Here is a 16913-nt window from a genome sequence, read left to right on the forward strand (position 1 = left end):
GCTGTGCCTATTACGGGTATCGGAACCCAGTTTTTAGCGTAGTAAGTCCGTGGGGTTACCACTGAGGGGCAAATTAATGTGTAAGCATAACACTAAGACAAGCAGAAATAACAATGAGTCATTTTATTTTACCAGCTAGAGACATAATTCAAGAGTCAGTAAGAAGTCATTTTTAAGAAAGTAGTTGTACAGTTTTTGAACATTTAAATTTTAAACTGATTATCTTGTTACTTATATTAACTAAACTATTTGAAATTTAATGAGTATCTCGGTTGTTTAAAGTCAGAACTACGCTAAATTATTTTTTAAACCGCACCCCCCACCCCCAATGGCACACAGTGGTATATCTGCCGACTTATACAACTACAAATCGGGTTTCGAAACATGTGATGGGTAAAGCACAGACGGCTCTTTGTGTAGCTTCGCGCATAACATAACAAACAAGCTCTATATGTTAAAAACATATTATTGTTAGGTTTCCTTCAAATATTTCACAAACTTTATAAATAATTTTATTTTTTGAAATATATATATCATTTCTACCGCAGTCTACAGATATCGTAGTTCGAAGACGATTCATTACATGCGTCAAACAAAAGCATCATGCATATTTCATCGTATGGCACTTCCACTTTTAAATATTATTCTCATCCATAATGTGTCTGTTTTTAAGTTGAATAAAAACTTTCAAATAATATCCTTGATACGTGCATGTAAGTAATCCAGACATAAGATATTCACATATTTTAACATGTCCTTGTATACCCGTGATAAAAACAAACTATATGTAAAAAAGTATAACCGCCTGAAGTACTTTTCTCCATGCCTTACACGTAAGATACATAAAAAGTAACTGTTTTGCATCTAAATGTAAATATCCGAAAGAGCAACCTTGTGGCTTGTCGAGAAATGACTGGGGTGAAAAGACAAACAACCAGCGTGAGTTTTAGAAAAATCTTAGGCAAGGTATGTGATTTCGATTGCTTTAATATTTAATGTAATTTTTAAAGAAAATAACCTGGTATGGATGAAAAGAAATTAAGATTTGTATATCTGTGTGTGAAGATATTTGCTATATTTAATGAACACGTGAATTATCAGAGCAATAAAAACTCAATCAAGGTTTCAGAACATTTTATCGATAAAACCCCATGAAACCAGAAATGAGCATAATTTGACGAAAGCAAAGTAGTTTTTTTTTTCCAAAAAAATTTTGGTTAAAATTCACAAACTTCTATTGTTGATGCTGTTTTATTTCTCAAATTCACGTTAATTCGAGAGTTTGTCCACAATTGTAAAAAAAAAAAAAAAAAATTAAGTAGAATTTTTGACGCATAACCAGTATGTTTAAATGACACGTTATTATACCGTTCATTTTTTCCTTTAGTGCATGTACGCAATTGGATATCTGAGCTCTGTCTACTGCGATGATTCAAATAAAGTTTAGTGGCGTGAGTTCGCAATTTTACCACTGGTCAAACGGAGTAAAGTAATGTAATCTTTATTATGTTCTATAAACAAAACCAGTTTTGAAAATATAATAATGGCAAAAAATATTCTCAAACACTTGAATATTAAATTTTTGATTTTTATTTGTTTGTTTGTATTCATAGTTTTATCTTCTAAAAGGATTACCAAGATGTCTGCTTCAACATCCTGATTTCGTTCTGTAGTGCCGTATCCTTATTCCAGTAAATAAATGTACATAATTATACATTCAGGACTATAGATATGCCGTACAGATTGTTGTAACATGTTGAGTTGGTTGGTGTTCATAAATTTTACTTAAAATGATAAATCTAAATTGTGCTATTTTAAATATAATTTTATTATTCGTTGCTTATGGAAAAGCTGTTTATAATTATGCAATTTTCGTTACGATTACACATTAGTAATTTTCATATTTCCATCACTGTATAATGCAACTTTATTTTACAAACATGATTTTAAAATAGTCAAAAGAAGTTAAATTTCGGTATCGAAACTAGAATGGTTTTCATTTTAGCTATTTAAGTTTGCTGAGATATAAAATGACTGTTGAAGAAAAAACAAACTCAGCCACAGTAATAAAATACTTGAAATAATTACTTTCGGAATTTTATGAGTTACTTGGTTATTTGAAATAACTTTGCCATAAAACATGCACACGATAAATCAGTTATGTTATATATATGTATATTTACACGTTCTAATAGTTTAACGCTGGTCAAAACACATGATCTTCCTTCAATTGTGGAGTCTATCGCAACACGTTTATCATTGCACATCCCTATTCTCTAAACAACTGACACCAGGAGGCATCTGCGTAGCATCAAAACTTTATTTTAATACCTTATTATTATGAATCGCTTTTTAATCATAGCATATTATTATTGTTTGCTTAAAACTACTTCCTCAGATAGTCCGATGTGGCTTTGCTATAAGAAAACAAACAAAGTGGTGAAAATTAGGAATATATATATATAAATATTGAATATGAAACTTGATATGTCTTTGTGAAGTTTTATTTTACCACTGTTCAACATACAAAAGGGATCTGAAGTTTGAAGCTGTTACGTCCCGACTTTAACTCTACCGTCATAATTTATACGTGATCTGAGCAGATAACGGTAAAGTTCTACATGCGTATGGTTGAACAGTCACTTTTCACTAATAGCCGATACATGACAACTCGGTACTTTTCTGATCTTATATCCATACATTTAGTATTCCTAGGCAAGTTCAAAAGCCAAGGTAAGTTATTGCGATTTCGATGATCCTTTGTACTTCAAATAAAAAAAAAGTAGAGGATCTCCCTCTCTGTAGCTAAAACACTTCGCAGGGTATACAAGCACAAAGCATTTCAGACAGATATGCTGTGAAATCCATTTATATCCATAACGGCTGAGTTATTGATCGTCAAATAGTTGAAATCTAAAACGTTATTAAAATATTTGCTTGAAAGCTGCAAAGAAATGTAGGTATATGAAACAGCTTCAGCTGATATTCTTGTGTTTAACAATCTTGATAATGATAAGAAGGTGAACACCTAAATAAAATTATTTTATTGTTTTGTATTTTTTTTACAATCAATCTCCTTTTGTCCCCCGCTGGTGCAACCCTAAAATTAGAGGTTCCATTTCCCCTAGGTGAACTCAGCAGATAGCCTTATGTGGCTTTGCTCTATCAAAACATACACACACTCAATCTCATTTCGTGTTTTTTTCGAAATTATAAAAATTAAAGAATAACTTCAACACTTATCACTTACTGCTAATCTACTGTTGGTTAAAATAGACATTTCTTATTGCATTAGTATAATGTGAATGCTTTAAAAAGTACTTGAGCAACTTTCGTTGGCATATGTAAGATAAAAAAAACGAAATGCTGCTCAAGTTTCAATTTCTTCTAGTATACAACACTTAAAAGATAACGCAATGTATTGTAATTGAAATTCATAATACTTTACCTTTTGTCTCATGTAAGAGTTCATTAAACCCAAAATATTAATATTTGTGGAAGTGAAGAGAAGCTAATTCATACAGGAAATTTAGTGAATATTTGGTCACGTTTGACTTTGTCAATGAAAGTATACTTTTGAAAAATTACCACGCATGGTAAACAAACTATGGAAAAGGAAGTTCAGGATCAGTTGATTCATTTTCGGTCTAAATGATCAAGACTCGTGAAATGACTACAAATTAATGCAGAATATTGCTTAATTATTTTCTGCCGTACTCCAGACACAACCTATATAGAACAAATGGCACGATCATTCGGCTAGTTACAGTCAATGAGGTATGTGTGACTAAAGATCTCTTTAGAATTTTTCTTTACAAAAATAAAAATGACATTTTTATAGTCTAAATAGTTTTGAATAAATCTGAGAAATAGTGCTGGCTATAAAAGAACTACGAAGCCACCAGCTGGACAGTGACACGGAAATGCAAAGGTGCAACAGTTAGAGCTATGAATCTAAGAACTATTTTAACTGTGCAGTGCACAAACTGAATATCATGTTGAACGATGCAAACAACTGTTGCATCGAAGCAGTACATTTTATTACTTGGTTTGGTCGGTATACGTTTATTTTCCAGTTTCAATTCACTATTGGAAAGCATTGGTACAAAATGATTCTCTGCTAACCATACCATTATTGAGTAAAACATGATAGGGTAAAATTGACAGTCACCTTGCACTATAGGAGAGATCTGAGACCTCTCTGGCCTCCATTGTAGAAAACAATGTTCTCAAATGAGCCATTGAAACAAAGTAACGTTCCAAAGCGAAAACAATATCTTCCAAGTTGCTAAGTTTCAGACTTGCAGACAGACTTGTGGTATTGTAGACATATAGGAAATCAACCTTGCTGCAGGTCTGATTTTGACAGGTCTGCAGGTACTATTAAACTATCATGACATAATACAGACATGGATATCAATCATTTGAAAATAACAGCTTAAACAATGTAAAAGATTTGGATTAAATTATATTTTAATATGACTGAAACGCGAGAAATAAAGGTAAGTGGACCAATAAAAATAAAATGTAAAAAAAAGTAGGTCAAAAGTCCTATCAATAGCATGGCCAATAATTAAATTCACGAAGACTTGACAAAAATGTAAACTTATCTTGAAGGCACCAATGTAGAAAATAAAATTATTGAAAGTAGACTTTTTATTTTACAAGAGTGGTCAAACTCATCCATTATCGATGAAAAAGGGCATTAAAGTAATATTCTTCTACGATTTTGTTCTCTTTGCTAGTATTATTTGATCTTTACTTTATGCAGTTGAAGTAACATCATGAGACTGTGAGATAGTTCATTTCTTGTGACGTCTGTAACTTTGAGCTATAACCAGTTTATGTAAAACGAGTCGAACGTGGTCTAAGGGCTATTGAATTCAGACTGTGAAACCAAGAGGTCATGGTTCACGTCCCGTTATCACAAGAAACCACACTATGAACCTGTGAGTGCGCTAAGACTGTGACTGTAATATTATTTGATCAACCATAGGCAATCTATCAGTTAAAATTATGGGCGACTAGCGCAGATACCCTTTGTTTGGCTTTGGGTGGAATATTAAACAAAATATTCTAAAATCACTAAGTTTTATATAAAGTTTTACTGTAATAGTTTAAAACTTTGGACGAAATGTTTCTGATTTTGATGTGATAAAAATATTATCAAACATATTAATAACACACATACCCTTCCCAGATAAATAAATAAATAAATCGAATGCTTGTTAAAAAAACACAAAATAAAATACCTTTGCAGTCTTACTTTTCACTGTAATCAGAATGTCAAAGTGCACTTTGAAACACTTTGGTCAGCCTAGATTGGTGCACTACTGAAAGGTAGGTTTTCAATCTCTAAATCGTTTGTTTACACAAATGATCGAATCCAAGTTTGTTTAAGATGTAATTGTAGGATGTGTTATTGATGTACCTAACTTGTCAGCATGCGTGTTGACCGAAGTATCTCGTTTGTACAGGTTTGCCAGGAATCGTGGTACTCATCTGGGGTCTTGTTAAAGCCCACTTTTCGCCGTTATCAAGTGACACGTTTTTGCTATTGAAGTAAGTGCCGCTTTTAAGTTGTTTTATCGCGACTTTTATAAGAGTTAGTGTTGTTGTACGTTTAACATTATTACTGTCCTGTTCTTCCTAAGGTTTTTATTCCTACAGTAGAACGGCAAGCTAAGAGCTTCGTTTTGGTCGTGCACAAAGCAAGTAAAGATCCTTACGTTTGCATTGCTATATTTACTCAAATATTATTTTTATAGGCGAGACTTTCATCTCAGTATGTTTTATGCGATGAAGAGATATTACGATTTTTATAGCCTTTTAGTCATTATCTTTTTAACGCCAGTTAAATCAGGCAATTTCCCGTACCTTTCTTTTGCACAGAGATGAACTGAATCGCCAGTACTATATTTTAAATAAATGTTTAACCAGGGATTAAAGTTTATTAATTATTAAGGCGGTACTAGTACAAGAACGTATTAACGTTACTTTGTAATTTTTTTTTTTTATGTTAACGTGTAGATATTTGTCTTTTCCAAAAACAGGTCCACTTCACCCAGCTGAGTTCCTCTACTATATTTTGGAGAATTTTATTCCTGCCTTTGATATAATGTGCTTTTAGAAAAGTGGTTTGTTTGTTTGTTTTGAATTTCGCGCAAAGCTACTCGAGGGCTATCTGCGCTAGAAGTCCCTAATTTAGCAGTGTAAGGCTAGAGGGAAGGCAGCTAGTCATCGCCACCCACCGCCAACTCTTGGGCTACTCTTTTAACAACGAATAGTGGAATTGACCGTCATATTATAACGCCCTCACGGCTGGGAGGGCGAGCATGTTTGGTACGACCGGGATTCGAGCCCGCGACCCTCGGATGACGAATCGAACGCCTTAACACGCTTGGCCATGCCAGGTTACTAGAAAAGTGGTATAAAACTGTTTTGTAAAATGCTTCTAAATATACGATAAGAAAGCATAGAACTTCAAATATTTACGGCCCGGCATGGCTAAAGCACTCGAGTCGTAATCCGAAAGTCGTGGGTTCGAATCCCCGTCACACCAAACATGTTCTTCTTTTCAGCTGTGGGGGCGTTATAATGTGACGGTCAATTCAACTATTGGTTGGTAAAATAGTAGCCCAAGAGTTGGGAGTGGGTGGTGATGACTAGCTGTCTTTCCTTTAGTTTTATACTGCTAAATTAGAGACGGCTAGCGCAGATAGCCCTTGTGTACATATGCGCGAAAATACACACAAAACCAAATATTTATACTGTTTCAAAAGAGTTATGTTTGTAACTTATATCAACTTCCGATCAAAGCAAACAATGCGCTTAATGCGAAACTAAAAACCACCTGACTATCAGTGTAGCGAACTAAATATACTTTTCTTACACTTTTATTTAGAAAAACTAGAATGCATCGTTTTATTAATTGAATACCTCGCTTTTAACAACAGTTTCGCCCATAATCTCAATAACTTCACACGAGTTGAACTTGGGGCATGATGGTTGATAAAACAAAATACGCTACCTAATTAACTAGTTAATGAATACTTGCTGTAAAATTATTATCAGTGCTATAATTGTAGCTACAAGTTTTACGCTCAATTCGTTTTTGGCCACACCTTTTCCTTCATACCTAAGGTGTTTTTAATTAGATGTCGTGACATTTTATCGCCACACAAAAAAAACAATATCAAGTAAAAAAGTGACATTCATAAGTGATCAACAGTAGCTTAAGGATCGCAACTCTATTATTTAGAACAGAACTATACTTTACAGAGCCAAACAGATTCACAATTTATCTCAAGATGACAGGTATTAAAAATTTTATTAAAATAAAGTAGAGAAAACATTTCCATCTTCTTAGGTCATCTTCAGGTTAAGAAAAAGAGTTTCTCGTCATCACAAGATTAGCAGTTTCTTGTCATCACCTGCGTACTCTTCTTTATACGGTTATTATTATTTACGCTGGCTGCTTAAGTTGGTATCACGTGACACTAAATCCCTTTAATTAAGATAATTTTATGAAATATTAAAAAAATAGTTTTTAAAAGTTGGCAGCAAATAATGAATAATAATCATTCACCCACATGATTTGAGAACTTGAGCTGGAAACTAGTAATACAGTCTGCTTGGCCTAACTGATACTTATGCATCTGCACGTGCATTTATTCTATAGTTTTATTGCTCCAAGTTAGCCGTCTTTAATCCGAATGATAAAAAACTAAAAGCGATCCATCCTTTTTCTTGAATGAAGCAGCAGTAAAAATTTCAGATCGATAGCTCACGTGACTATTGTAATAATCTAACAGTGCACCAAATTAAACAAAATAAATGGTATGTTTACCATCAAATAAAGTTTCTGTATTTTCGCCGCGGCAATTGAAATTATTTTAGGAAGAATTAGAATCAATTAATCTATAAGCCCTGTTTTTATTCCTTTTTATTAGTGATATTGTTGTATGCCAGTAACACCAAATGTTGACTGGGCATACACGACTCGATTTTATTACGCATAAGATTGTCTACTAGCTTAAATTACCCTCAAATTAAAGTCATCTTAAGAAGGATTAAAGTGAATTAATCTATGAGACCTTGAGTGCTCAAATACATCAATCGAAAGTGTGTGGCCTCCTGAGTCCAAAACTGTAATTATTCCAAATCGGTCAAGAGATGATGGAGCTATGAGCTGAAAGTTTGTGTATGAAAAACTCAGTACGAGTTGCTATTCCGCTGTTAAAAATAGGACGAAATTCAATCATAATTTGATATTTTATATATCGTGAATTTTTAAATAAATTGCGTTGAAATTTGTTATGTGAAGTAAGGATCCAGTAGCGCACATCCACTAAACATATATGATAGTTTGGACTATCACAGTCCAAACTGTAGAAAGTCGAAACTTGTTAGACTGATAGTCCTGTTAATAACATAAAGTGTGTTGCGCAAGAGGTTTTAGCCGCACGAAGCATTGCCGTGTGACTTAAAAAAAACGTTAGTCAAGTACAGATATATATAGAATGATAAATTAGAGAAGTTTTATAAAAATTACCAAAAAACCGTGCCCGTGAAACAACAAAGACAACACAACTTAACACATACCAATTGAACTACACTGGCTTTAATCTGGTACTAACCATGTGAATACAGGTTGTCTTTGACAAGAAGTCCAAGCATGCCAGATGACAAAGGTAATTATTTAAGTGCATTCGTGAGCTAAACATTTTAACAATGTATTGACTGGGAAAGAGGAAGGATGTGCTATTACAATTTTAGAGTCTGAAGGGTTAACTATATTTTGTATTATTTTATCATAAGTAATTATTGATCAAGACAACAATTTTTGTTTAAAGTTTAGTTGTCTCAAATGAAATTCCAGGGAAAGAGGTGGTGTGGAGTTTTGAAGTGTTTGTTTGAAGCTAATCAGAGAGCTACACAATGGGCGATTTGTGCTCTGCCAATAACAGGTATCGAAACTTGGTTTCTGGCTTTGTAAGTCCGCATACGTACATCTGTGTTACTGAAGGAGTTTTATAAGTGTGTCTGTATGCGTCTACATTACATACGGAATAGCAAGAAACACACTATAAAGAGTTCCGAAGTAAAGGTTTATTAAGTAACTTGAGTCACGAAAAAAAATTATAGTCTTGTAAACAGCCATTCAGCGATTCTGAATGTCTGGAAGTATTTAAAGTTTCTGTTTCATCAATTTTAAAAGCGTTAACTTGAAGAAAAAATACCACATAAAAATCAATTAGAAAATTTCGCTTTTGTTGCTTTTATATTGCTTTCTCTGTGAACGCGTATATAGTAAGGTTGGTAGTATTGACATTTACAGCTGCTGGTGATAGTAGTTCGTTTTGTAATTTCTGTTTTTACATTCAACTACAAAAACTTAGTGTTTTCACATCATCAGTGAAATATTTAACTTTGATTTTGTTATATTAATGTTAAAAGTCTTCGGTTCAGAAAAAATAAACACTGAACATTCAAAATGGGCAAATATATATATATATATGTTCTTGTGTAGTTTTGGTCTATTTGATAAATGTCTCATTATGTTTTAGGCTTAAAATTCAATGATTTAGAAAAAAAATATTTTCTATTTTTTTGTAAATAAAGCTATAAGATATAGAGTTATATCTTTGACTCTAAATAAACATTGATATTAATAATAATTTTGTGTGTTAGTGAATATATCATTTTGTAACGACCCGTTAATTCACCACTTAACGCTGTTGTTGTAGCGATTGCATAGCAGTCTTTGTCATAGCTATTATTGTCTTTACAATAAGCTTGGTATGATTATTAAAAGCCAAATTTTTTATGATAAACTTCTTTTAGTTGAAAAATATTGAGGTGAAATAAAATGTTTATCTACTGTTGAGAAATGATAACTTTATACAGTAACAAGATTCAACATTTTCATGTCCTCTTCCGTAAAGCTTCTGTATTGTTGTGAAAACCTGCATTCGTGTGAATCAGTTCTTCATTGATAGTGTATCTGAGCTGTATTTTAAATGACTGTACACAACTTACCGTTAACATACTGATTTGCCTTAGATTGAATGACAACTTTTGAGACTTCTTTTGATTTTTCGTCAGTGTTTATCTGCAACTTAATATGTTTGATGTATTTACCCCTGATTTCCATAATATTATTTTCTGTTTAGCTGTCCGTGGCAAAATAGAGACAGTTACGACTATATCTTCATATCCCCAGTCATCATTGTCCTTGTGGTAAGCTATTTCACTAATTTTCTGGCGACAGATATAAAATATTTTATAATATACTTTGTGTGTTTATTTCTGAAGTCATTCTAGAGTATTAAAAGATTAAAATTCAACTCAAATGATAGACGATCATTCGATTAAATTCGAAATTAAACGTAGTGTTCGAACATTAAATTAACTTTATGCAACTATACGTAAATACTTCGTTAACTTATTTACGGACGTTTTGTAAATCATAGCTTGTGGCCGTAAAATGGCACAAGCTTTAGTAAAACTTTAAATTATATATACGTTAAGTAAATAAGTGTTTTAAATGTATAGGGATAGGTAATCCATATTTTTTCCATTGTTTAATGGAATGATTTATTCAGCAATGAATATACGGTGGCATTTTCAGTATACATGATAAGTTTCAGAATAAACTAAAATGGTACCTTCTTTTGCTTACAGCTTTAATTTTAACTCGGTGAAAACAATATTCATACTTAAATGAATCCGATTCGAAATTTATTATTTTATCTAATGCAGTGCGTCTCAGCAAAATTATATTAGTACATATAACATAGCTGGTTCGCTTCCAGTTCAGGTGTTATTCAAACACAAGAAATAACAAAAGTAAAATGAAAGAAAAGTTTAAAGATGTACACTGGAACAGTATAGCATGATTTTTGAACGTAATTTTTTTATGAGAGGCCAAATTCATCGTAGTGTAAACTTTAGTTTTTACGGCAACATTTATATTTAATTACTCATCATTACTTTGTCATTTGGAATATAACCTTCAACTATGTTATAATATTTAGGATTGGGGGGAGAAATCTCAGTATTTAAGAAGAAGTGCTTTATGTAAATTATTTAAAAATATATTATCATAATAATTCATGTTATAACAAAAAACATTATCATAGAAACACTTTATCCTACAAATACAAAAAGATTAAAGAATTAACAAAACGTTAAAATCCTAACTAATTATAAAAGATTCAGCTCCTTTCTTTCAAGACACGAAGTAAAAGGTTTTATTGTTTGTCAGAACTTTGAGGAAGCGAAAGTTATAAACAACGATGACTACGTTTAAACAGTGTTAGGCCCGGCATGGCCAAGCGTGTTAAGATGTTCGACTCGTAATCTGAGGTTCGCGTGTTCGAATCCCGGTCGCACCAAAATGCTCGCCCTTTTAGCCGTGGGGACGTTATAATGTAACGATCAATCCCACTATTCGTTGGTAAAAGAGTAGTCCAAGAGTTGGCGGTGGGTGGTGATGACTAACTGCCTTCCCTCTAGTCTTACACTGCTAAATTAGGGATGGATAGCCCTCGAGTAGCTTTGTGCGAAATTCAAAACAAACACAAATAAACACTGTCAAAATCTATGGTACGATCATTGTAACTAGAAAAACTGTTTCTTGAAGTGAAAGAACGTGGAACGAATACTAATTAGTATGAATATTTTGTGAGAACAAAACAAAAATACTCTCTGATTAAAAATAATAATAATAATACTATATATTCAAAATAAGCCTAACTGAGTAAAATTAGCAAGGCTTGTGATCTTCTTATTATAATTAAGGCTGAACACGCGCACTAGAATTACAGGAAATGCAGCTGTATTAGCAGAGCATTTATAGCTGAAACATATACTTGTTTTTGACCTTATTAGGTCAGCATTTACTCATGAATCCAACCATTGTTAGATACTGACCTAAAGAACTCTACAACAACGGTGAAAATATCGTTTTTGTTAAAGGTTACTATGACATTCAACGTTGACACCTATATTTATACAGTTTGGTATATTACTGAATTAATACTTCTTCAAAGAAAGTGGTGTTGACGCATACGTTTAGCCAACCTGTGTTTACAATAGTTATTTCATAGCCATAATTTAAACAAAATAGTTTCGAATTTGTGTGAAAACGTGTGACAACTATGCCGGGCCGATTAAGTTTTTTTTTAGTTTTTTTTTTAATTTCGTGCAAAGCTACTCGAGGGCTATCTGCGCTAGCCGTTCCTAATTTAGCAGTGTAAGACTAGAGGGAAGGCAGCTAGTCATCGCCACCCACCGCCAACTCTTGGGCTACTCTTTTACCAACGAATAGTGGGATTGACCGTCAAATTATAACGCCCCCAAGGCTGAAAGAGCGACCATGTTTGGTGCGACCGGGATTCGAACCCGCGACCCTCGGATTACGAGTCGAACGCCTTAACCCACCTGCCCATGCCAGGGCCAAGCCGATTAAGTGTTTTTCGCATTTATTTTCAATAATATGTTTTTATTTTGTATTTTTATTTGTGGAAAGGTATAATTTTTACTCTATGAAACATTCGAAAGTAGTTAAAAAGTATGCAACAGTAGAAAACGTTGCTTGCTATGAGTAAGGAACTAAGACTTATGTTTTATTACATTCTTTAATAAAAAAACACTGAACTGGTCACTTTCATAGAGAATAACATATGTCTTTTGTGCAATTTAGTAACTTGACAAGTTATATTTATTTATATAAAGTGACTCGTAGTTCGCGAAACATTGCAGGAGCATCGCGAACACTAGGGTGAGCAGAGAATGGTGATATACAAAACTTGTTTCCAACATAATTATTTTATAACTCACGGTTTGGCTACTAGGGTCTTGTTCATTAAGACATATGTTCACACTTAATGCTCACACGACACGTTTTAACAATGTAAAACTTACACTACACTTCCAAAGCACACTTACCTTATATAACTGTATTGCAAAATTGGACGTAAGAATGTACTGCTTTTACTAGCTAGGACACAAATAGTTCCATGAGTATTCCGAAGTTAACAGTAAAAGGATATTTTCAGAGCAGAAGCGTACAAGCTGACATTTTTAAACAACCCTCATGTGGCGGAATAAACGTTATGCATTAAGAGTATTTCTTTCACAATTTTCGATGCTAATACAACGTTGTTTGTATTATGAATCACGTCCTATGGGATGATTGTTAAAGAAAGTGGGATTTTCTTGATTGTCATGGGAGATTCTTACAAGGCATAATATCTGTATGAAATGCAAGAAGTCGGTTAAATATTAAACCAACAAGTAGCAAGTATATCCATCAGTTAATTGACGTGGTAGTTATATGTTAGGCTAACGATTCCTTAAAGAGAAAATGTTAAACAGGTTGATGAGTGAAAATTACATAAATGTAACATATACAGCTGCTAGTTTACGAAGTAATTATTTATATAGTTTTGATTATATTTTTGTTAGCCTAATGTCTGAAAGGTACATATAGTTATTTATTATTCTTATAGCAATCACATAGTAGCCTGTTAAAAATAACAGGTCACGGTAAAAAACATGTACATATTACGTTTGATATATTACGTTACAGCTACAACCATAACAAGAATAGAAGAAATTTCCTAACGTTAACAAGTTAAATTATTATTTTTTCTTTATAAAATACCAAATGTAAAGATAACGTTAGCCAAACATTTAGTTTTTGTGAATATATTTACAGTTAAATCTTCTGTATAATTAGGAAGGAAACGGACAGGTAATTTTTTCGTGCTTTTCAGTGGTTTATTCATTAATAGTCTGTTGTAAAATTTATATGCAAAAATGGCTCGTTTGGGTTGAGAAAATATTTTACATAGAAGAGCGAACACGAATGAATACATCCAGAAAATGAATAACATCCTATCAGACACGAACAAATTTAAACCAATACACACAAATCCAACAAAGACACACGAGACACAACTGAACAAATTGCTACTACAAATGAAAAAAGCCAACACAATTTCACAAACACTTTATTCCTACCTACGTAAAACCGACTCTCGCACACCGCAAATATACGGCATCCCCAAACCTCATAAACCAGATTGTCCATTACTACCAATAATGTCCACATATGAATCGTTTAATTACAATCTTGGTAAATACATTGCATGGGCATTCTCCAAATATGTAACATCAGCCAGCTTATTCATCAAAGACTCTTTTAATTTCAAGTCTAATCTAAATCAACTTAATCATAAAGCCTTAACGGCCAGTTTCGATGTTATATCCCTCTTTACAGAAGTTCCAACCACTGAAGCCTGCAAGGTAGCCTTAGAACTCTATATCCGACATTTTAACCAATTGGCAACCCTCATAGAATTCACCACGATGAAGACAAACTTCATGTTCAACAACCACAACTATATACAAACAAATGGCCTAAGCATGGGCAACCCAGTATCACCAGTTCTAGCCAATATTTTTATGACACAAGTTGAAACACAAGCAATTAACACAGCATTACATCCACCATTATGCTAGTACAAATATGTAGATGACACGGTTGCGGGATTCAGATCTACAGAACACACACTTAATTTTTTTCAGTCACATTAACTCTATAATCCCAACATGTGAACAGGAAGAAAGCAATCGAATATCATTTCTTAACCTCAAAATTACAAAAACCGACATACAATTAAAAACAGAAATCCACAGAAAAATCACCCATACTGGACTATACATTCCTTGGGACTCAGCACATGAAACAAAACAAAAACTCAACATACTAAGAAACCAAATAAACACAGCCATATAACTATGCTCACCAGATGAAATTAACGATGAATTAGACAAAATAAAACAATACTTCATCAACATCAATAAGTTTCCTCCACAAACCGTAGAAAACATTATACGCACACACCTAGACAAAAAGCAAAATCAACCAACTAAAGTAAATATATCTCACGAATCAAAAAATCACGAAACCATATACTGCTGTATGCCATATATTCCTGACATCAGCAAACAAATAACCAACATTTGGCAAAAACTAGTAACAAAATATGACATTCCAGTTAATACCAAATTTATTCAAAAACCAGGCACAAAACTGAGGTCTATACTATGTAAAAACTACACTGACAAACACCACACCAACATTATTTACAAAATACAATGTGATAACTGCCACGACTTCTATATTGGAGAAACAAGTAGAAAAATGGAAACCAGATTGAAAGAACATAAAAAGTCACCTTCACACGTTTTCGAACACTGCAAGTCAAATAAACACAACATAACCATAGAAAACACTCAAATACTAAATAAAGAAACAAACATAAAAAAACGCAAAATTAAAGAAGCCTTACTTATACAACAACTTAAACCCAAAATAAACCAATATAAAGGAACGCCTTTATACCTATATTAATATAATAAAATAAATAAAATTATATATTCAAACATCTAATACCGCCCTCTACGTTCCGACACTCAGTTACACAACCCCTTTCAAACATGTGGTCAGCTTCCGGTCAGTTACCTCTTTCTTTGTGAACCTGACGATGACCAAAGAAGGTCGAAACGTTGTTCGCTCTTCTATGTAAAATATTTTCTCAACCCAAACGAGCCGTTTTTGCATATAAATTTCTCAACAAGTGGGTTTCTCGACATCACTGAATAGTCTGTTGTATGTATCTATATTGTGACTTTAGTTTTAAACCTAGGCTGAGCATGGCCTATTTGTTAGCATACCGTATTGTAAATCCTAAGGTCCACGATTGACGTCACGTTGCCGTAAAGTCACATTCCCCATTTAGATTCGTGGGTGCGTTAAATAGTGACAGTCAAATCCCACTATTATGTTATTGCAGTCCAGGATTTGGCGGTGGGTGCTGTTAACTAACTACTTTCCTATCATCCTATCAGTTAAAAAGAGGGATTTTTAACGGAGATATCGCTTGTGCAGTTTTTCTGAATTTCCAAAGCTAACGTCCTCCGCTAGTACATCGGTAAGTCTTCGGATTTAAAACGCTGAAATCATGGGTTCGATTCCTCTCGGTGCACTCAGCAGATAGCCCGATGTAGCTTTGCTGTAAGGAAACCCACTATCCAAAACTAAAAGTTTCAAATATTTTATATTATAAGTAGTAGTTTCATTTATTATTTATAGATATTTGCACGGAATATTTTGTGATAAACTATTTTCTTTGATCAAGATGTGGTAAACAAGTTTACTTGAGAAAAAATTACACCATTCTATGTTACTGAAAGATCAGCGAGTGATATCTTTCCAAAAAATTGGTAGGATACGCATCACTTTCAAAATAATAGATAAAATTCCCTAGAAGAAGGAATAATCGCGTGTAATGTTTAAGGTAAACATTTATTAATATATATGCGGCAGTATTCAAGCAGTTTTAAAATCCATATTTGAATGACAATAGTTCGTTATAGCACACCTGTAGATCATATTCAAACTGCTAAATCAGCGATTATTACAACAACTTTAATTTTCTTTTCAGTGTATTCTTATTTTATTTATTTTGGGCTGCAGATTATCCAACATGTAAGCTATACATGTGTCAAAGTTCATTTACAGCCGTTCTTAATTTTGAACTGATGACTAAAAGAAAGACAGTCAATTACCAGAAACCTTTGTCTACAAGGCTGTTCCTAACCAAATAATTGAGTTGTTTGTTTCCTTTTGTGGCAAAGGAACATTGGGCTACCTGCTGTATTTACCGCAGAAAACTAGCCCAAGGTTGTAATTCAGTATACTCATCACTGTCTCACCAGGGAAAAATAAGGTTCCCTTGTTTTTGTTTTTTAGAGTAAAACAGCATTAGGTTGTCTGCTGTGTTCACTGCAGGGTATTGAATGCGGGATTTTAGTGTTATAAGTTCGTAAATTTTGCG

General features: G+C 33.2%; 1 protein-coding gene across 2 annotated transcripts in view; it reads left to right on the plus strand.

Annotated features, from left to right (window-relative positions):
- LOC143233923 (diuretic hormone receptor-like) overlaps positions 1-16913 on the plus strand; it is a 119647-nt gene that overhangs the window by 88076 nt on the left and 14658 nt on the right. For both annotated transcript variants that reach the window (XM_076470812.1, XM_076470811.1), the window contains 2 exons: positions 5478-5562; positions 10176-10242. In XM_076470812.1, the coding sequence (XP_076326927.1) occupies positions 5478-5562; positions 10176-10242 (152 nt within the window). The remainder of the gene's footprint in view (positions 1-5477; positions 5563-10175; positions 10243-16913) is intronic.

This window comes from Tachypleus tridentatus, chromosome 12 (genome assembly GCF_004210375.1).
Source record: "Tachypleus tridentatus isolate NWPU-2018 chromosome 12, ASM421037v1, whole genome shotgun sequence".
Lineage (NCBI taxonomy): Eukaryota > Metazoa > Arthropoda > Merostomata > Xiphosura > Limulidae > Tachypleus > Tachypleus tridentatus.